Here is a 22,807-nt window from a genome sequence, read left to right on the forward strand (position 1 = left end):
ACAGGACAGGGTGTGACAGTACACCCCCCCCCCCCCCAAAAGGACGGATCCCAGACGCCCACAGGAACCAGGAGCAGGGCGGGGAGAGGGGGACCCGGATGGAGGGCCCAGAGGACGATGGAGAGGCGGCAGGGAACAGCAGAGTCCGGGGGCCGGCGCCTGCGGCAGATGAGGCGACGGGCCCGTGGAGGGCGGCGCCTGCGGCAGACGAGGAGGCGACGGGCCCTTGGAGGCCGGCGCCTGCAGCAGACGAGGAGGCGACGGGCCTCTGGAGTCCGGCGCCTGCGGCAGACGAGGAGGCGACGGGCCCGTGGAGGCCGGCGCCTGCGGCAGACGAGGAGGCAACGGGCCCTTGGAGACCGGCGCCTGCGGCAGAAGAGGAGGCGATGGGCCTCTGGAGGCCGGCGCCTGCGGCAGAGGAGGAGACGAGGACGGACTCTTGAGGACCTGCATCTATGATAGAGGAGCTCTGCAGGCTGGGCCGGCGACAAAGTCTCTGCAGGCTGGGCTGGCGACAAAGTCTCTGCAGGCTGGGCCGGTGACAAAGTCTCTGCAGGCTGGGCTGGTGACAAAGTCTTTGCAGGCTGGGCCGGAGCGGCCCTCAAAACCACCATCGGAACCGGAGACCGTGGAGACGCCGGGCTGGACGGAGCGTCGACCTCTTGAGTGCAGAGAGCATCCCCAGACGAGGCGACGTCAGACGAGGCGACGTCGTCAGACGAGCTGACTTCAGAGGACAAGGCGACGTCGTTAGACGAGCTGACTTCAGAGGACGAGGTGACGTTGTCAGACGAGCCGACTTCAGAGGACCAGCCGACTTCAGAGGACGAGGCGACGTCATCGAACGAGCCGACTTCAGAGGAGGAGGCGGCGACGTCATCAGACGAGCCGACTTCGGACGAGCCAACTTGGGAGGCGACGTCATCAGACGAGCCGACTTCGGACGAGCCGACTTGGGAGGCGACGTCATCAGACGAGCCGACTTCGGATGAGCCGACTTGGGAGGCGACGTCATCAGACGAGCCGACTTCGGACGAGCCGACTTGGGAGGTGACGTCATCAGACGAGCCGACTTCAGAGGTGACGGCGACGTCATCAGACGAGCCGACTTCAGAAGTGGCGGCGACGTCATCAGACGAGCCGACTTCAGAGGTGGCGGCGACGTCATCAGACGAGCCGACTTCGGGGACGTCATCAGACGAGCCGACTTCGGCGACGTCATCAGACGAGCCGACTTCGGGGACGTCATCAGAGGAGACGACTTCGGGGACGTCATCAGAGGAGACGACTTCGGGGACGTCATCAGAGGAGACGACTTCGGGGACGTCATCAGAGGAGACGACTTCGGGGACGTCATCATAGGAGACGACTTCGGGGACCTCATCAGAGGAGACGACTTCGGGGACGTCATCAGAGGAGACGACTTCAGAACAGGAAGGGGCGTCGACTTCAGAACAGGAAGGAGCGTCGACTTCAGAACAGGAAGGGGTGTCGACTTCAGAACAGGAAGGGGCGTCAACTTCAGAACAGGAAGGGGCGTCGACCACCCTCGACTTCTGATCCGGGGGCGTCGACTTCTGGTCCCTTGATTGTCGGACCATCGACCTCTGGACCGCTGGTCTCTGAACCGGAACCGGAACCGTCTGCTTCTGGCACGGAGGAGTCAGCCTCTGGTCCCTCGACTTCTGGACCGGCGACTTTTGGCCCGGATTCGGTTCCGTCTGCTTTCGGGTCGGCACCCTCTGTCTCTGGGCCCGCTCCGTCGGCTTATGGGCCGGTACCGTCTGCTTCTGGCCCGGAGGAGTCAGCCTCTGGTCCTTCGACTTCTGGACCGCCGAGTTTTGGACCGGATCCGGTACCGTCTGCTTCCGGGTCAGCAGCAGTGCCGCTGCTAAGAAGGCTTGGAGTGATGAGGAGAGGCGGGAGGTCAGCTCGTCCAGCTCTAGCTCCCTGAGGCTGAGCGTCCGACGGAGCTGGGCCAGCTCAGCCCGCTGACCGGCGAGCTCCGCTGGGGAAACCCCGCTCTCGCTCCTCTGGCCCCGGGACGAGGAGGATAGGGCGTCCAGGTGAGACTCCTTGCGGCTGAGGAGCTCGCGGAACCGGCCGAGCTCCGCCCGTTGCTCCATCAGCCGGGCCGCGATTGCTGCTCCTTCCTCTGCAACCGACGGGGGCTCCGGTTCGGCAGGAGACGGGACTGGTGGTCTGGCCGGGGGCGTGTCCGAACTGCCGCGCCGGGCACGGCCAGCGGCGGGCTCGAAGCTCCGTCCAGGAGCGCAGGGGTGCAGTGGCTTCCGGCGTCTCTCCCCACGCCGTGGACCGACTCCGGGGGAACAGATCGCCAACCTCGTGCCCTCATAGCTGGAGCGATCTGGCAGCGGCTCCCGGTCCAAACATGCCTCTGGTTCCGGGAGGACAGGGAGGAACGCCGCGGCCGAAGGTCGGCGATGCCGGCGGCGGCGAGGTGGAGCTGGGGCTGGAGAGGGAGAAGCCGGCTGATGGGTCGGGGTAAGCCATTGGAGCAGGTTCTCCCAGGGCAGAATCTCCCGGCTGGATCCATCAACGGGTTCGGGTGGTGTCATTCTGTCACGACATGCTGCGGAGTGGAGCGGAGGAAAGGCGAGGATCCAGACCAGGGAGGAAACAGGCAGTTAGGCAGGTAGGAGCGATTAACAAGGGTTTATTAAGCACGCTGGACAATGAAACAATGACACCACAAGGAACACAGAACAGCAGGGGTTTAAATACATGAGGAACGGGAGCTATGGTGATTGGGAAACAAGAGGCAGGTGGGAGCAATTAACGGAGACACAGACTACAACCTAGGAGAAGACAGGACAGGGTGTGACATCGAGCTGGGTCAAGCTGTAACTTTTATCCCACAGATTATCCATCACAGGAGCCGTACAGTCTGCTAAACACCATCTTTTATCTGTCTGCTGTTCCTCCGCAAGATGAAGGACACTTCAAGATTTAAAACAATCATTTTTGATAAACTCTTTCTACTGTTTATTACAAGGTTTATTATAATCATCATAAATAATCATGGTTCATTATAAATGTGTTTAATTACTGAAATGACTTATTATTCTGTGATTAATATTAATTATTATTTATGATAATCAGTACTGTTTGATAGTGTGAAGAAGGTCATTTGCACGTGTCCACATCTTGCAGAACTGAATCCAGGGTAAAGTTAACCGCCCCACTTGTCTTTGCTCCATAACAACAAGCTTTCTGATGCTGAGAGGGCATGTTCTGAGGTTTTGTTAAAACCAAAAACTCCTCAGTTCAACTTCAGTTCTTGAACCGAGCAGATACTCTCGTGGTGACGAGAGTGCCAGAGGACGAGGGTCGGCCGCCCGAAGCCTCCACCTGCTGTTCTGTCACGCCGATAGAATCGCTCCGAAGAAACGCCACCTGTAACCAGCTGACGCAAAACTCCTTCAGACTTATTGATTTTGAGACGCAACTAGTTTCATCAGTCGTTGTGACCCGGAGACATCTCAGGACCGTTTTGGTTGGTCTAAGGTCCTTCTGCCAACCTCGTGCTCGGAGGACATCATCTCCACCTGACATCTCGGATCCAACAGAGGGTCTCCTGACTGGGTGAGGTAGACACTTCCGACAGATTGCGTCCGATGCTGTTCTAAGAAACAACTCAGTCAGCTGCAAAACAACGTTTTCCACCCAGAACCCGTTTCTGTCTCTGAAAGATTTCTTCTGAGATATCATCCACGCATCCAACATATGCATTCCATTTTAATTTCCATTCAGACACAGGTTTGCTTTTAATAACAAGTTTTAATATCAAAGCTGTTACAAATTGTCATTTGTAAATAGTCATTTTAAAATTGTTATTTTAAAAATTGTTAGTAATACATTCTTAACTTTTTAAACCTGACTCTTCTTTGAAATGGAACACAGAATGGTGTACATGTAGTTATTGAATAAGCAAAGAATCCATTAAGTCTTCTGTTTAATAAATAAACTTTTGCTAGATAGTCAAGTTTAAGAACATTTTAAGTTACTTTTAAAACTTTTTATTACATACCCTAGCTTTAATGGTCTAAGACAGTGGTTCCCAAACTTATTTAGCCGCACACCCCCTTCTATGTCCCGACCATGTCGACGCACCCCCCAGCCCCCACATCAGGGCATGGCTCTATATATATATATATATATATATATATGTATATATATATATATGTATATATATGTATATATATATATATATATATATATATATATATATGTATATATATATATATATATATATATATATGTATATATATATATATATATATATATATATGTATATATATATATATATATATATATATATATATATATATATATGTATATGTATATATATATATATGTATATATATATATATATATATATGTATGTATATATATATATATGTATATATATATATATATATATGTATGTATATATATATATATATATATGTATATATATATGTATATGTATGTATATATACATACATATATATATATATATATATATATATATATATGTATATATATATGTATATGTATGTATATATACATACATATATATATATATATATATATATATATATATATATATATATATATACATAAATATATATATATACATAAATATATATATAAATATATATACATATATATATATATATATATAAATATATATATATGAAAGTGATGGGGAAAAAGTTCGATCATATTTTTTTAACCCTGTCTGTTTAGCTTGACGTCTGATATATATATATATATATATATATATATATATATATATATATATATATATATATATCAGACGTCAAGCTAAACAGACAGGGTTAAAAAAATATGATCGAACTTTTTCCCCATCACTTTCATTCTTTAAATAGTAATTTAAAAGCATTCGATACCATTCCAATTTCCTTTGATTCAATTTTAAATAAATATTTAGAGTGGCCAGGTAGCACATAAACAATGCAATTTAACGGTTTTCTTAAAGTAGGAACGTTTAACCTGTGCGGCCAGAGCGCTCTCCTTCCTTCTGCTCTGCGTAAACCTGAGCTGATCACCTACTTGTGGTAATCAAATGTCTACAGGGGAAAACATGGAAAAGCTATTTTGCCTCAGACCGACTTATTGCTGTTTTATGGTGTGGCTGAATCTGCGATCCACTGCCATGCGGACTGGAATAACAAATGCTGCAGTAACATGAGATGTGGTCCGGTTTGGAGTCACTGGAGCGGACCCGACTTTAATACGTCATACCACAATAGAAGCTAATATCTTAATTTGACCTGGAATGAAAAATGTTATAAAACCTCTTAAAAGTTTTTATCACAGTGAGGCAGCGCTCATTTCTGCCTTCAGTCTGATGGTGCGCCGGAGTTTGCGCAGCGTGCACGCTTATTGAATCTGTGTGTGTGTGTGTGTGTGTGTGTGTTTGAGTGTGTGTGCGCGCGGCACAGCTCCATGAGCCGCACCAGTCACCGCGTCTCATTATTGGCGCTATTTAAACCAATGTTGTAAAATAACTTCTGCCCAGCCCAGATGTGCACCCGTGAGCCGTGGTTCCGCTGGAACACGTCTGATCTCTGACAGACGCACTTTGAACTTCAGATCTTCAGCACGCTGTTAATAGCCTGAATGGGAATCATTTCTTGTTTTATTTTGTTACATCCACAATGTTCTGTGTGTGAGGTTTACAATGTCAGAACACCTGCATGAGACAGGTGTTAATTACAATCTGCCAGAATGACTCACCACCTTCAGATTCCTCCAACACCGTTAAAATGATCAAATACGGAACATATCGGCGTGTGCAGACCAGAGTGCCGAAGCTCGGCGCATTGTTTTTATGAAGGTAGGGCACAAGCGGAGGACACACACACACACACACACGCGCAAAAATATACTTGTTTTCAATTACATTTATTGTGCCCACTTACATTTTCTTAGGCCCACCCACAAATGAGTTTCTGGCTACGCAAATGGTGACATATGACAGACTTCTCTGAGCTCCGCAGCCATTACACTTTTCACCTCTCGCACCCCCTAGCGGCAGCTCGCGCACCCCCGGGGGTGCGCGCACCACACTTTGGGAAACCCTGGTCTAAGAGACATACCAAGTCTGGTGTATTGTCTGATTATGGAATTATATTTATACTATTATATTAGGGAATGGTAGAACTTGCTGTTGGTGTATTATGTGAGCAGGAGAACATTTTGGGAACATGCGCAATTTTCTAGCCTGCACTCTGATGGACGTAAACCAAGGTTAAAATTACTTTTCACACTATTTAGTCAATTCTAACGTCTTGGTAGCAACTGTGAAACGCTTGTAAAATTCATCTTCAGAAAATTCTGCATTGACCTAGTAGACATTTCCAGTTTTTCCATGTTTTCTCTTTTTATGAACTTTAAAATTAAAATCTGCTTACCCGCTGTGCTAAAGTTCATCTGACAATGGGAGATAACATCTCAGGTTAAAGATTCAAAGCTTGAAAAAACCTTTGAGTGTCTTTAGCAGCAACTCATGACTTTGACCATTTAAACATGTTTCTAATTCATAGCATTATGTCTTGTAGTGTATTTTCCATATATGAATAAATGTTTACATGTGGCTTGCCGTACATCAACCAAATTAAAGACTGTGATCGGCTAAATTTAATGAGAAAAACTAACTTTACAGGATGATATAACAACACAAGATCAGATAAAAACCAGCTACAAGAAGAAGTTGGAGAATCAGCTGAGGCAGAACAAACTCGAGGAGTGGAGTGGTCTTAGAAACAACTCTAGATATGGTGGGAGGAGTGGGGTCAGTGGGACAGTCGACAGGGATTAAAACTGGGCCAACGAGCTTAATCTAACAGGTTTAACTCCACCCCATCTGCAACGGACATCACCACCTGTCAGCTTATCTCCCCCATCCGCTAAAGTCGCACTGCTCCACACCTTCTCGACCCACAATCAACCCCCCACAACACCACATCCTCCCTCTGTCCCCCCTCTCATCGCCATGTGTGTAAGAATCACATTAGGAAATTGCTGCGGTACTTGGTCCAAAAGAGGAAGATAAAAATAAGAGATAGGAAATTATAGGAAGTAAGAATATAATCATGATAAAATAATAATATAAAAGGGGCAATACTTAGAGAAATGGCTGCTACATACAAGACAGTGTAGGTTCTAATCAGAGTGGATCGGTTCAGGTACAAACACAACACAGGGTCAGGAGACTGGGTCAAGCGACTGGAGTGGGCAGACCTAGGACTGTCGTTCATGAGTCCAACAGCAGAGGGGAAGAAACTGTGATGAGGTGAGGAGAGAACTGAGTCAGCTTAAGACCAGGAAAGAAGCAGGTCCAGACAGGATCAGCCCCAGACTGCTCAAAGACTGTTCTGACCAGCTTTGTGAAGTGGTCACGCACAAGTTCAACCTGAACCTGCGTCTGGAGCAGGTACCCATCCTGTGGAAGACCTCCTGTGTGGTTCCAGTTCCCAAAACATTACATCCCCGAGAACCAGACCACTACAGACTAGTCACATTGACCTCCAACCTGATGAAGGCCATGGAGAGACTCGTCATCACCCATCTACGCTCCATCGTGAGCCCGGATGTACAACCACTGCAGTTTGCATATAAATGAAACATAGGGGTGGAGGACACTCTCATCTACCTGCAGCACTGGGCACTGGCCCACCTTGAGATGCAAAAAAGTTCTGTAAAAATCTGGTTTTTTGACTTCTCAAGTGCACTCCAAACTATCCATCCAGTTGGCACTAAAACCCCTATGCATATGTGCTGAGAAAGGTTAAGTTGTGTCTCAGCATAAAAAAAAATCCATCAAAGTGGTTTGGAAATAAAACTGTTACTTAAAGACCTTTAATTATTTTAATCAAACTACCAGAACACTTAAATTTTCTACCTTTGAAACTGAGACCTTGCAGAGCACGAATACACACTTTCACCTGAAAAAGATTAAGAAAGCAGAATTGGATCAAGTTTTTGTCCAGAAAATCTCCAATGTCAAACAATTGCAGATTTTCTATGGCAAAACCACACAACCATTTTCTGTGCCTGTCAGCACATATCCTTTCTGGACATCCATTGATGCTTGAAACTGTTTTTAGAAAATATCTTGCAATCAATTTAGGGTTACTGTTTGTGGTATAAGCCTCCATGCATAAAACATAGCAACTAAAACCAACTATACAACCACTGATAGCAACGCCATAGGGTTTTAGTTTATCAGTAGCCGTCCACGTGCCAAAGTGCATTTGGTCCTCTCAACCGTCTAGCTCGTCTCAGTTCCACACTTTGCGAGTCAACTAATTTTAATATGAGTCTTATAGTATTCTTGTGACACCACAAATCCAAGTTATGATAGCCTTGCATCTGTCTGCTGGTCATTTCTTGGCTAGCACTTCTTCCAAGACTGACTGATTCTTCCTCCTGAACAAATTCTTTTTACAGTTCAAACACTTAAGGCTGTGTGCTAAAATCATAAGTATTTCTTTGTTGCTGAATGAAAGTCTGAAGTACAGTTTTATTAAATCATCTAAAGCGGACATTTTAGGAGCTGTGACTGTCCCTTTGAGAGAAACCTGAATGATGTCCTGATTGAAACCAATTTGGTTCACATGGATCTGACTGCCATATGCATCGACTGCTGCCCCACTCTGGTGGCGCTTGGGTGGGCATCTGGAGGCCGTGTGTGGGGCCTTGGGAGGTTTTGACGGTGGCCTGATAGCTGTATCACCCCTGGATGGGACTGGGTGAGGGCATGGTGGCTAGGGGTGTGGGAACGGTCGTCCCCAGATGGGCATCTGAGCTGGCCTGGGGATTGGGTCCTGGCTTGTATGCTGCCGGCAAGAAGGCGGGAGCATGCGGCAATGCCTGGCCCTGGCTTGAGGGCCACGGGTAAATCTTGGTTCCCCCTGTACTGGCAAGAACACTTCTGCTTTATCTCAGGGATGAGGATGGCCGGGAGGAGGAGGATCCAACTTTACCTGGGTGTCCATGTCTTTCGTAGTCTGGATGTTGATCAAATGTGGGGATGGGAGTAGATTCTCTGCTGTGAGGCTGGATAAGTGGCCTCAGACTTTGTGGGGCTCTGCAATGCTGCTACTTTGGACCCCGGATGGAGACTTGAGTCTCGGGTGGATTTTGGAAATGGGGGTGCCTATTGGGGAGCTGGCTTCCACCATTCCTCCCCATCCTCAGACATTTTCCTCCTCTTGCTCCTTCACATCACCACACAAACATGCACATAGGGCCTAGACATAGGGGTGTGGGTAAGTCAGGGGGTGTGGATATGCTTCCCCTTTCTGCAGTCCCATGGCTGCTTGCACCCCAATTTTAATTTGCACATTAAACACTTCCACCAACATGATTCCATGCAAATGCTCACTTAGGGCCTTGGAAGTGAGCACACTCAGCAGGACCTGGTGGGATCTCTCAGCCTTACCCCAGGTGCAATTTTAAGCTGCACCTAGACACTGGGGGTTCTGGGGGTAAGCGGGGTTGTGTGGTGGTGTCAGCTGGTGTAGGCCAGATGATGCCTGCGCTGCGGTGGTATGTCGCTTTGCTCTACGTTGGGTGGGGGTACCTGCTCATCATTACCCCAGCAGAATGGGGCTAGCTCTGGTGTCGCGGAATAGTTGTGCCCTATGTGCAGCAGTACCGGGGCCAGAGTGAGTAGAGTGTGTATGGGGAGCATGAGTGGTTGTATGACGTACATTCTTTTATGTCTTTAGGTCATATGTGTATGTGTGAGCATGAGGGAAGGAGCGTGTGACGGTATATGTCAGGTGAGATCTTGGACTCTTCCCCTCCATAGGACATCTTTTGGTGCAACAGCATCTCCGTCTACCCCTTCCCCTGCCACCTTTTCTATGGTGGGAGGTGCCTCTGTCTGCATGCATATCTGCAGCTCTCGTGTTGGGGGTAGGAAGTTTTTTTGGGACCTTTTGGGTCGCTCCCGGTGGTTGCCTGGTCGGGTCCCTGGCAGGGGTTGGTCGCCCTTGGGTCCTGGGCTGTTGTGTTCTGAGCTTGGCCAGCTTGGAAGTGGGCGAATATGGGCAGGCCTGGGGGCTTGCAGTTATCTCCCAGGGCTCTGGTGGATGCTGATTGTGGCCCCCGGGATAATCCTCTGTGCCTCTAGGGAGAGGGGTTGGGGCTTCTCTGGTGGCCGTCTTGCTGGGGTTCCTGTGCTTCGGGGTGACCCATGGATCTGTAGGGCTTGGAACTCAATCTTCCACACGTCTTTGGGTGCAGGTCTGTGGTGGCCTGGTGTAGCCTCCAGAAATGGTCAATTTTCCACCTACAGAGTGACCTCTTGAGTATCTGGCCATATGGAGACATAAGTCTTAACTGGTGCCTTTAATCTGCAAGAAAGATACTGTTGCTTGACCAAGGTCTCTCTCCAGTTTCCTCTTATCTAAGACTGAAGGATGAACTTTCATAATTAAATCATATAATGAAATGAACAATATGAGTAACTAATCATGTAATGAAATACATGTAATAAATTTACTTATGGTTAAATGAAATGTTTTGATTTATCTCTGATTAAATTACTGAAGTTGAAATTAATATTACATTGAAAGATGAATAAGGATGAAATGAAATATATGACCCATATATTTAATCAGCACACTGACTGGACAAGACACACTCACCATATCTCCATGACGCAAGTTATAATTAACGTCACTGCACATATATTTTCTTATCCACAAAATCAGCATCTTTATATCTGAGGGAGGTGTGTATCTGAAGTTGTTGGCAAACCCCTTTACAGGGCAAGTTCTGATTTGTCAGTAAACCAAAATATGGCCATTATTTAAACAGCATCACTTCCTGAGTGATTCAGTTGAGCCCAACTCTGACTGGCCATCGGAGGGAAACTCTGCTCCCATCGCATCTTTTGACAAGCTGTCAAAACCTGTTGTACGCTACAGCTGACACCGCAAACGGTTCCTTCAGAATAAAGCTGAACCAGCTCCGACTCCCTAAGAGTCCTTCCATAGACGCAAAACAAGTCCACCTGTTTGTCGTGACCTGGAGACAACTCTGGACTGACCTGGTCATACTCCGGTTTCTCTACGGACTTCAGTACCGCGGGGTCCATGGACTCCCAGACATCTCGTATCCAAAAGAGTCTCCGATAAGGGTATGTAGACTCAACAGATTGCGTCTGATGTGGCTTTATAAACCATCAATGATAGTTTATAGCAGACCAAATTAACTCCCACTCAGAACTCGGTTTCTCCAGACACGAGGGTTCTGATAACATCACACTCACGTCATCACACCTAACCTTCCACCTGGAGGCTGTGGTTCACACTAAATGCACTATAAATTATTACTGGGTGTTTCTCAACAAAAATTGTTAGTTCTCATGTTGTTGGCACAGTGATAAATTGGTTTTGTTTTTTTGTGCTTTTCTCTCTTTCTTTAAGCAGATTTAGACGTAGATTATTGCTCATCATTTATTGTTTATTTTTGTGAACCCCCTTCCCCACCTCTCTCCTCCTTTTACACTTCTGTCCCAGTAAAAAAAAAGGAAAAAAAAACTTCGTCATTTGATAAAATTCCATTTTAATGGAAAATGTAAAATCCTTTTGAACTTTAATGTACATAGTATGTAACACTTGCACTTTATATTGTAAAATGTAAGCAAGCCATATTTAAAAAAAATACTTCAGTAATGTATACATATGTATATGTATATACATATATATACATACAATGTATATATATATGTATATATATATACACACACACACATATATATATATATATATACATGTACATATATATACATATGTGTGTATATACATATATATACACACATATATATTTATATATACATATATATATATGTGTGTGTGTACATATATATACACACATATATATGCATACACATATATATATATATATATGTATATATATATGTACACACACATATACATAAATATATATGTGTGTTATGTGTATGTACACATATTTGTGTGTGCGTGTGTGTGTGTGTATTTACAATTTATAGTTAGTTTATTTTAATGTTAAACTTTAAAAGTTCACAATAGTAAATCTTATCAAAAGCAAGACAATTCTTTTCTTAAATAAATAACATCTTTTTGTAACCGTCAACATTTTACAGTAATTCTTTTTTTCCCATAAAACATTGTGTATGAAGTCTTTTGTTTTCTCTTTACATAAACGTTATGGTCTTAAGAGTTTGGCAGTTCTTTTTCAGAAAACACATTTATGGCATCAGGACTGGAGAGCATCCACATTCCCTGAAGTTACAGGCATTTGCTGGTGTGTGTGTGTGTGTCCTCCATCACAGTACATTCCAACAGAATACCACAAAGTAAAAGAAAATAACTGATCTTGCAACAGACATTTCCATTAATGCTTGTTTCTCTCTCCATGATCACACTGCTTTACTTAAATACATCTCCACAGAGGAAACTAATGTTTGAGAAAGAGAATGAGAGAGAGAGAGAGAGAGAGAGAGAGTATAAACTCACAAACAGTAACACCTGGAAACAAGAAGGAGAAGTATTTCACACCAAGGAAAGAACTAATGAAGCAGCAGCAGAGGCTGCAGACTGAGCCATCTGAGATTTCTGGGTTTTCTTTTCACTGTTCATGAGTTCTTGAGTTGTTTTGTTCCTTATGATGTCAGACATCAGAGATGTCATGTTTGACATTGATGCTGCTGGTGATGTTGTGATTAGCAGAATTTTTCTATTGTGGCTTGCTGCCACTGACAGGCATGTTGGCCTTTGCCCTCCCCACAACAGGAGCTCAAACAGAAGCAGACATGAGCTCTGTCTGGTCCTGCTGCCAGCTGCAAGCAGATGAAGCTTCAGCTCCTCAGTTCCTGCGTCTCTTCTCGGCACTGAAGGCTAGTGGTGATGATGGAGTTGGCCATGCCTCTAGATGGCCACTTGAATATGTGACATGTTTGAGGTTGACACCAGGTCATGTGACCAGCCCTGACCACACAAGAAGCTTGTTTATGCGCACGGCTGAAGCCAGATGATCGTCATGAATTCTCCTCTTTTACGTCTTTGTCAGAAGCGCTCCTCTTTAGGGAGCTCACTGCCTCCTTTACACAGTGGTACAAGATGTTCTTCACCTGGAGAGGAAAAAACAATCATGATCAGAAAATAAGTCAGACAATCATACAGATAAATATTTTTTAGCACTTTGGTGGCACCCAGAGCACTTCACAGAAAAACCATTATTCATTTACACATCATAGCCACAGCTGCCCTGGGGTAGACGGGGCTGTGATTTGGTGCTATAGGCCCCTTTGACAACCACCAACATAGGAAAGTCAGGTGGAAGTGTCTTGCCTAAAGACACAACAGGCACAATGAGGAACTGGGATCAAACTGGCAATTATGAGTAAGTTTAACTTTTACTCTGATTAAAAGCACACCAAGAAAATTTTTCATTTCATTTTCTTGAGCCAGTAGATGCTAAAATGACCTCAACCAGGGTGAATGCAGAGTCTTTCTGCCCCCTCCGCTCCTTGTGGCCAGAATACCAAATTTGGAACTTTTGTCACTTTGGACCGGTGACCTGAAGTCACAACGTCTCACAAGAAGCAGTAATGCTTTACGGCAATCTATGTTTACACCTCAGAATAGACGAGCTAGAGATGGTTAGCATTTATTGCAATGTGCTTATCACGGCAAAGCCTCAAAGGAACAAAGAAAACATCATTTGATATGAGGAAAAAAAATTGAGTAAAATAAGAATTTTTTGAAGGTCAGAGCTTTAGGATTCAAATTGAATGCAGACCTTGCAATGATGCTATTGCACTTGTAAGTACAGCTAATATGTTTTGTTTGCCCTCCCCATGTTTTTAATTATGTCAGGTGGTAGTGAGCACGTCCTGCTCGATCACCAATCATCCACTCACCCTTCAACTCACATAAGAGTTTTCCTCTCACCTGTCAAATGCTTAGTCACTCACGCTTTCTCATGTCTACGCATCCTTGCATCAAATTGTCAATGAGCCGTATCGCTGGCAGGCCCTGCTGGCTAGCTGCTCGTAGAGTAGCATGCCTGTGTGTTATCACACAGCGCTAGGGCTGGGCCCTATGGACCAAAACTTATATCTCTATATCTTTTAACTGAATTCTGATATACAACAGATGTATTCAAAAATTTCCCCCCAGTAAAATGCTGACAAGTTAAATCCCTTCAAGCTGTCTTGAAAAATTATACACAAAAATAAATGAGCAGATTGAATGCACAATTAAAGCTGCAAGCAGCATCGTTTGGCCCTCGCAGCTCCACGCCGCTCCAGCCTGGCCAGCAGTTTAGTGCATCCGGGCACGTCTGCTGAACATAAACATCGACCACCCCGACACCAGAAACTGCGAACGGTCTCCTCGTCCGCATATCACCCTGACTCAGCATCTTCTCTGAGCCCACCATTAAATTACACATCTAACAACTAGGGGATACGCTATCTTTACCACACTAGTGGTGTGATGACACAGACCAAGTTTAATGCTATTCTTTTTACGTTTTATGTTCTTTTATACATTTTTTGAAGTCATTGAAGGTTAAAGTTATCTGGGGGGTGCTGTGACCAACTACAGAAAAATCCCATTGAGGTTAGCTTTGGTTGACAAAGATGGTTTTCTGTTATTTTGCCATTAATCAGACGTTGTGTGTGTTATCTAGAGCCAGAGAGCCGAAAGAAGGTGGAGCTACAGGGGTTTGAACCAACAACCACATCAATGTGTTTGGTGCAGTCACGTGATAACACAAGCCAAGTTTAATGCCATTGTAACCTTGTCTTTAGAAGCTAATAAAGTTTGAACCCATCTAGGGGGAGCTGTGACCATTTACAACTAAATCCCATAGAGGTCATCTTTGGTCATCAAGGATGGTTTTCTGTTAATTTGGCATTAATCAAACGTTGCATGGGTCATCTAGAGACAAAAAGCTGTAAGTGGGCGAAGTTAGTGATTTGAACAAGTGAACACATGCATGTGTTGATTGCAGTTGTGTGATGACTCCCACAAAGTTTGATATAGTTTGGAGCTTTTTTGCAGAAGTTACAAAGGTTTTATTGTATCTAGGGGCGCTGTCCCAAATTTAGGAAATATTCCATGAAGTAGTTAGTAGGTTGACAACAATCATTTGTGTGCATTTTGGTGTGAATTGCATCATGCAGGTGTTATTCAGGGCCTAATATCTGTGAGGGGGCGGAGCTAAAGCGTTTTCAACCAATGACCACAGGATTGTGTTGGGTGCCTATGTGTGATGACATATAGCAAGTTTGGTGCAGTTGTGACCTCGTCTGTACGAGTTATTACAGTTTTAAAGGTATGTAGGGGCGCTGTGGTGATATTATACAACGTTCACCAACCGTTTGTGCCTCGTTGGCTAAAGGGCATGATTGTTGATTGCCATGTTCAGTCTCGTGCAGATCGGAGGCTGTTTGTGGAAGTTACAGTCAAACGTGAGGTCACTGCGTCACGCCAGAATTCGCCATGGCATCAAAGCCCCTCTCTATCAGGAAAGCTGTCAGATCTGAATGGTCATTACAGCATCATGAAGACAGTGCATGACTATAGTGTCATGTTGACTAAATTAGAGGGGGCAAATATGGGCATTTCACCATAAAACAATCGACTTCCTGTTGTCAGGGGGCGGGGCTTAGGTGATGTCAGGTGTCCACATTGTCATTGTCTTGAGATGTGGTCAGTGATCACACAGACAAAGTTTGATATGGATCTGATCATGCACATGGGAGTTATTACATCAAGTAATGTAATGGCGAAAGGTCAAAGTTTGAGGCTTAGCCACGCCCACATCTTTCAACTTTTGAACAATCCGACGGTTGCATTTTTTCCCCTATGTCTTAAAAGTATATAGCAGAAGTGTGAAGGCGATTGGTGAAAAGGGCAATGGGGCATCACTCTCCAAACTACGTGTGCAAAAACCACTAAATTGTAGCCTAGTGAACTAGACCAAATTCTTGCTTTGCAAAGTTTGGTCTAGGCATGCTCCACTGGAACCTCTGCAGCTCCTACCAGGACTCTGGCTAGCCAATCACAGCTCTCTAGAGGGGTTTCAAACACATAAAGAGCTGTGATTGGTCCATAATGGTGGGCCAATCATAGTGCTCTATCTGCTTAGTGAACAAATCACAGAGCTTTATCCGCTTTGTGGGCCAATCAGGGCACTCTATATGCCTGGTGGGTGGGATGATGCAACAGAGTGAAACAAGAGTATGTCACATTCATTGTCCAGTGGAATGCGGAGATCATTTGAAAGACAACGGTAGTACCCGCCCCACAACCGAGAGCCGTCAATGGAGCGTGGCCAGACTAAACACACTTTATTTAGTCTGGCTTGCCAGGGTAACTAAATTGAGTACTTGGACCAAAATGGCCTACGTCCTGTGCGACTTTGCGCTTGGCTCCAAGAGACTTTTTTGTAGGCCCTGAGACACTATATTAGTGTACCAAATGTAATCTTCAGTCAAAGCATGGCTTGGGGCTGACAGTTTTAATGGTCCTAGGGGGTGATATTTCAGAAAATAGGCCATGCCCACAAACCTATCACATCCATTTCTATTGGTGGTCCAACTAGCATCACTCACCAGAGAATTCGTAGCGATATCATGATAACTGAGGAAATGAGAGGCAAACGTATTTCCATGGTGTGATGGCGAATTTCGCCATGCTCCCAAAGCCCAGACTTTTTTCTAAACCTGCCAATACAGGACACCAAGTGGCCTCAACTTGTCTGCGGCTATTTGCCAGAGATTGCTGGTGATTGTGTGAAAGGAGTCCAATAGGAAGCTGTGAAAAAAAGAGTGGCGTGGCAACAGGTCAAAGTTTGAGGCTTAGCCACTCCCATACTTTCATACTTAATTCAAATCTGATGGTTGAATTTTTTCCCCTACGTCTTAAGAATATATAGCAGAAGTTTGAAGGCGATTGGCGAAAAGGGCGATGGGGCATCACTTTCCAAACGACGTGTGCGAATACCACTAAATAGAGTACTTGGACCAAAATGGTCGACTTCCTGTGCGACACTGTTCTTGGCTCCAAGAGTCTTTTTTTTAAGTCCCAAGGCACTACATTAGTGTACCAAATTTCGTAGTTCTTAATTAAAGCACGGCTTGGGGCTGACAGTTTTAATGGTTCTAGGGGTGCCATTTCAGAAAATAGGCCACGCCCAACAAACTATCACATTCATTTCTATTGGGGATCAGACTAGGATCACTCACCAGAGATTTTGTGGCAATATCATTATAACTGAGGAAATGAGAGTCAAACGTATTTCCATGGCGTGATGGCGAATTTTGCCATGCTCCCAAAACCCCACCTTTTTTTGAAACCTGCCAATACTGGACATCAAGTTACCTCAACTTGTATACTGCTATTTGCCAGAGATTGCTGGTGATTGGGTGAAAGGAGTCCAATAGGGAGCTGTGAAAAAGAGTGGCGTGGCGAAAGGTCAAAGTTTGAGGCTTTAGCCACGCCCACACCTTTCGAACTTTTGAAAAATCCAACAGTTGAATTGTTTCCCTTATAGCTTAAGAGTATATAGCAGAAGTTTGAAGGTGATCGGTGAAAAGGGCGACGGGGCATCATTCTCCAAACAACGTGTGCAAAAACCACTACATTGAGTACCTGGACCAAAATGGCTGACCTCCTGTGCGACTTTGCGCTGGGCTCCAAGAGACTTTTTTGTAGGTCCTGAGACACTAAATTAGTGTACCAAATTTCGTATTCCTCAGTCAAAGCTTGGGGCTGACAATTTTAATGGTCCTAGGGGGCGCTATTTAAGAAAATAGGCCACGCCCACCGGATTTTCACATCAGATTTTTTGGGGGGCCGGACTAGGATCACTCACCAGAAGTTTTGTGGTGATATCTTTAGAAATGACGAAATGGGAGGCAAACGTAAGGCCACGGCGGTAGACCTGGCTTCGCCGTGCCGCCACAGCCCCGCCCTCTTTTGAAAACTCCCATAAAGTGACGCCAAGAAACAACCACTTGTCTTGAGTTACCAGCTACAAATTTGTGGTGATTAAGTGAAATGCACGTCACAGTTAAACTTGACCGTTTTGGTCCCAAGGGGGCGGGGCTTATGTGATGTCATCATCCGACCATTCAGTTTAGTTTGTGGCTGGATGTTGAATGACCACAGAAATTTTTGTTACTATTCGAGTATGAAGTTATAGCCATTTATTTTTTTTTGGGCGAGTAGTCGAACTTCGAGGCCTGGCCACGCCCCCTCAGCATATACGACAAGTCAGTTTTATTTTTTCTATTTGATCGCCCATCCCTTCTGAGCAATTTACCATAAACTTTGAGACGATCGTGCGAAAAATGATCGAGTAAATCAATCAGAAGCGGGCCCTAGAAACGGCCAAAACGGGGTCAAAATTACAACTTCAAACCAAAATGGTTGACTTCCTGTTTGATGTTGACCAAGGTTGCAAGAGGCTTTTCTGTGCGATCTGTTGAGTACTACAAGTGTACAAAATTTCATAACTGTACGACAAACTAAGGTTTATGGAGGGGGGTATTTTTCACTTTCTAGGGGGCGTTGTGGAGCTAATTTTATTGCAATTTATTTGGGACCTTTAAAATACAAAATATTAAATCACGCCTGACATGTGTGCATGTGTGACATGTTTTCGTTTTATGTTAAGGCCTCCAAAAAGCCAATTTACTTGGCGGAAGAAAAATAAACTGAGCAGATACAATAGGCCTTCGCAGCGCTTTCACTGCTCGGGCCTCAGGGTGGTTGATGTTTCTGTTCAGCGGACGTGCCCGGGTGCACCAGACTGCCGGCCAGGCCGGAGCGGCGTGGAGCTGCGAGGGCCGAACAACGCTGCTTGCAGCTTTAATTTTTTTTATTCTTGTCCTACATTAAAGGTTCCATATCATACTACTGTAAACAGGGTCCCTACAGGTTTCATGAAGTAAAATTAAAGACTTTTTAAGACCTTTTCAAAACCACATATGTAGTAATTTTGTACGCATTTCATTGGCTTACTGGCAAAAAAGAAAATCCTTGAACTTGTGTTCATTTATTTATCTTTCTGTTTCATTATGTTTTGCCAAAACACACAGAGAAAAGTCACAGAGCGGTTTGAGCTTTCACAGAAAGGGTAGCTAGGTAACATAAAGCACATGTTTAAATATAACAGCGTCAGTAAGGCTGGGGACCAGTAGATATTTCTTGACACTATTACTTTAACCAGGGTTTTGATTGCGGTGCCTTAACAATACTTTTGTTGAAATCTATATATATATATATATATATATATATATATATATATTTTTTTTTTTTAAGAGAGGACAACAAACTACATAAAGGTTTTGTTCTTATTGTTAATTATTAAATTTTATTTATATTATACTTTATTTTGTTTTTTTCTAAGCAATAACAGAGAAAAGCTACAGTGCAAACAGTAAAGGCACAAAATGGGAGTATAAAAATAGCCTTCATTAATGCTTCACTTAGTCTCTTTCCGGAGTATTTCTCTTATCCGATGGCACTAGTGGCTGACAAGAGGAGGCAAATACGTCACGTGTTGTATTTTGACCCGAGGCTGCGCTGCATTCTCAATTATTGGTTCTGCCACTCTTTATTTATGCTACTGTAGCGTACCCAAAGGTCAAGTTTACATAAAAACGACCAGAAATTTACTTTTTAAATTACGCTGCATCTGTCTGGCCTCGAAACAGGAAAGCACTGCACAAGACCTTGTTACCTAACAAGGGAGTCATATTATCTTTGCTCAAAGTCTCATGCAAAAGGCGAGACTTTTCTGCACTTTCACTCTGAATAAATTTCATCTTCCTTGAGTCATAAATTACTTTTTGAAACGTAATAATTGCATAAGTGTCATATAATCATCTCGTTAAATCCCAAAGTGTTTGAATAATGTGTGCATTAAGCAATGATGTGTTAAAAGGAGTATTTTTCTTGCAGTGATTCTTTTCAGATCTTAAACTACACCAGATCAGTATTTGTTAACAAGTTCATCAGGATACTCATACATATTAAGATTAATACTAAGGTTTTTACATTCATTTCACATGACTGTTATAACATTTGCACTTCACACTAAGAGTTACCCTCTCTGAACATCTGAGTGAAGGCGTGATTTCTGAGGTATCTTTGGACTTTGGAGGCCCTCTTAGACAAATCAGAATTTGACACGTTTAAGTTTATAAGCAAAGTTAATGAAAATAGGAATTACTTCCTGATCTAGTTAGTTCTCCACCTACCTCCTGGTCTGGTCAAGCCGGTGAGCAAGCATTTGAGACCAACCTATCTTTTGACCTGAGGTCAAAACATTGCTCTGCAACGCTTGCGAGTGATTTCAGACACAGCGGCTCTTTTAGGAGCCACCAAACAGCAGGGCCGGATTATCATTGCAGGGGCCCCTGAGCACAATGTGCATAGAGTTCTGTCTCCTTCCTCCTCTTGTTTCCTGTCTCATTCCTTCTCTTGTCTCCTATTTCCTTCCTCCTCTTGTCTCCTGTCTCCTTCCTCCTTTTGTCTCTTTCTCGATTTACCACTGGATCTACGCAGGGGAGTAGCAAGAATCTTTAAAGTGTGGGCGTTGAGATTTCTCTGAGATCTATCCATCTATATCTATGTATATATCTCCTTCCTCCTCTTGTCTCCTGTCTCCTTCCTCCTCTTGTCTCCTGTCTCCTTCATCCTCTTGTCTCCTGTTTCCTTCCTCCTCTTGTCTCCTGTCTCTTTCCTCCTCTTGTCTCCTTCCTCCTCTTGTCTCGTCTCCTGGCTTCTTCCTCCTCTTGTTGTCTCCTCTTGTTGGTCTCCTCTCTTGCCTTCAGAAAAACTGCTTTCTATTAGTAAATTCGTTTACAATGTAATCAAAGTCCAGATTCCTGACAAGCTGAGATTCAACAGCCATCAGTGACAGTGCACTGAGGCTCTGTTGACTTGTTCTCAGTTCATTTTTTATTCTTGCCATTTGTGAAAATGATCGTTCCCCTTCACAATTTGTAACTGGTAGAGTTAGAAAAATCCGCAGGGCCACAAACACACTAAGGAAGATGGACTGTAGACATTTTTTTAGCCTGAAAACGATCCTGGTATTGCTTATATTACATCATCTATGTGGACTCTCTGGGGATTATTTTGAACGGAGAGGCACAGAGCTCTGATCGTTGACGCGCTCCAGACAGCTGCGTCCTGAGCACAGCCGCAGTAATGTTATCGAAGTGTCGCCACCTCAAAAACAAATTTTACATGCGATCGTTCATGTCAGCTCATATCTTTTCATGTCTTCTGTCTTTTATTTGTGTCTGATGCGTTTCGTTACTGCAGAGCGAGCGCATCGCCCGTTTCATCCTCCGGTGATTTGACTGCAGTGGTGCGGCCGGCGCGCGGCGCACACTCTGCTATATTTGCGGTCGGTAGATATTTTAGAACTGCAGTTCAAAGGTAACTCATGAGGTGAAAATATGAAGCCAGGTAGCAGTTTTTCTTTAGGATTGAGAGGAGATGCAGGAAGATAATAAACAGGCAGGACAGAAAAATAGTCAAATAAAAACAAGTTAGTTTTTGTACCTGGTGGATGCAACAAACAGACACCACTGAAGGTAATCAGAAGTGAGGAACAGAAAATTAAATGATTCTTTCAATGTTTAGAGCAGCAGGAACTCTGAGAGGCTGCAGGCGCATCAGTGAGTTTGCAGCCGCTGTGCAGGGGGAGGGGGAGAGAGCTGAAGCAAGATACAGAAATTACCGTTGTTAAAAAAAAGTGTTTAACTTTGAAAATGTGGGCGCAAGTTTAATTACTTGTCAACTTCTTTCTCCAACATTAAGACTGCTGCGAAAGAAAGAAAGAAAGAAAGAAAGAAAGAAAGAAAGAAAGAAAGAAAGAAAGAAAGAAAGAAAGAAAGAAAAAAAGACTGCTGCTCGCGTGGGCCCCCTTTTGGCTGTGGGCCCCTGGGCCTGTGCCCAGTTTGCCCATATTATAATCCGGCCTTGCCAAACAGCCTCAGATGCAAAACAAGCATTCCAGCTTCCGGCTGTCACCTGGAGGTATCTCAGACCAGACGGGTCATATCGGAGCTGATCTACGGGTTCCTGGTATGTAGAGGTTCGCACTTACACGTTAGCGTCAGCACGGTCGGGGTTTGGTCGGGCTGGATGGCGTGAGTTTGAGCTGGTACGGGTGGTGTAGGGACTTCTCAGGAATGCGGAATGATGGCTTCCATACTTTGAACTAACATAAGTCTTCAATCGTTTACGCAATCAACGTAATTTCAACGGATTCTGAAAGCTGAGACTCTACGCTTTCCAGTGGTATACAACACATTACGGTAATGTTACGCAAATATCTCCTATCTTGTTCACAAGTGAGGGAAAGGAGGAGTGCAGGATCAACAGGCAGATTTGTGCTGTGTCTGCAGTAATGCAGGCTATGCAATGGTCTGTCGAGGTGAAGAGAGATCTGAGCCGGGGGGAAGTTCTCGATTTATCATTGGATCTACGCATGGGCGTAGCAAGAATCTTTAAAGTGTGGGTGTTGAGAAAAAAAGAAAATGACGAATAAAAACACCGACCAGACTGGCCCACCAGAAATTTCCCCAGTTGAGTCCTGGTTCCGCCTGCCGTCCCCCTTAGACTGGAACTACTCATCATGTTAACTCTCAAAGTGACACCAGAGCTTGGCTCCGTTGGCGCTCATTAATGCGACTAGATTCTACAAAGTTTTCATAAATAAAACACATAACTTAGATCTGTGG

General features: G+C 44.5%; 1 protein-coding gene across 3 annotated transcripts in view; it reads right to left on the minus strand.

The window, feature by feature from the left end:
- Positions 1-12,833: 12,833 nt before the first annotated feature.
- The window catches only part of jmjd1cb (jumonji domain containing 1Cb), a 173,811-nt gene continuing 163,837 nt past the window's right edge, over positions 12,834-22,807 (minus strand). For all 3 annotated transcript variants that reach the window (XM_015976266.3, XM_070545366.1, XM_070545367.1), the window contains one exon: positions 12,834-13,159. In XM_015976266.3, the coding sequence (XP_015831752.3) occupies positions 13,067-13,159 (93 nt within the window). In that variant the 3' untranslated portion in view covers positions 12,834-13,066. The remainder of the gene's footprint in view (positions 13,160-22,807) is intronic.

This window comes from Nothobranchius furzeri, chromosome 16 (genome assembly GCF_043380555.1).
Source record: "Nothobranchius furzeri strain GRZ-AD chromosome 16, NfurGRZ-RIMD1, whole genome shotgun sequence".
Classification (NCBI taxonomy): Eukaryota; Metazoa; Chordata; class Actinopteri; order Cyprinodontiformes; family Nothobranchiidae; genus Nothobranchius; species Nothobranchius furzeri.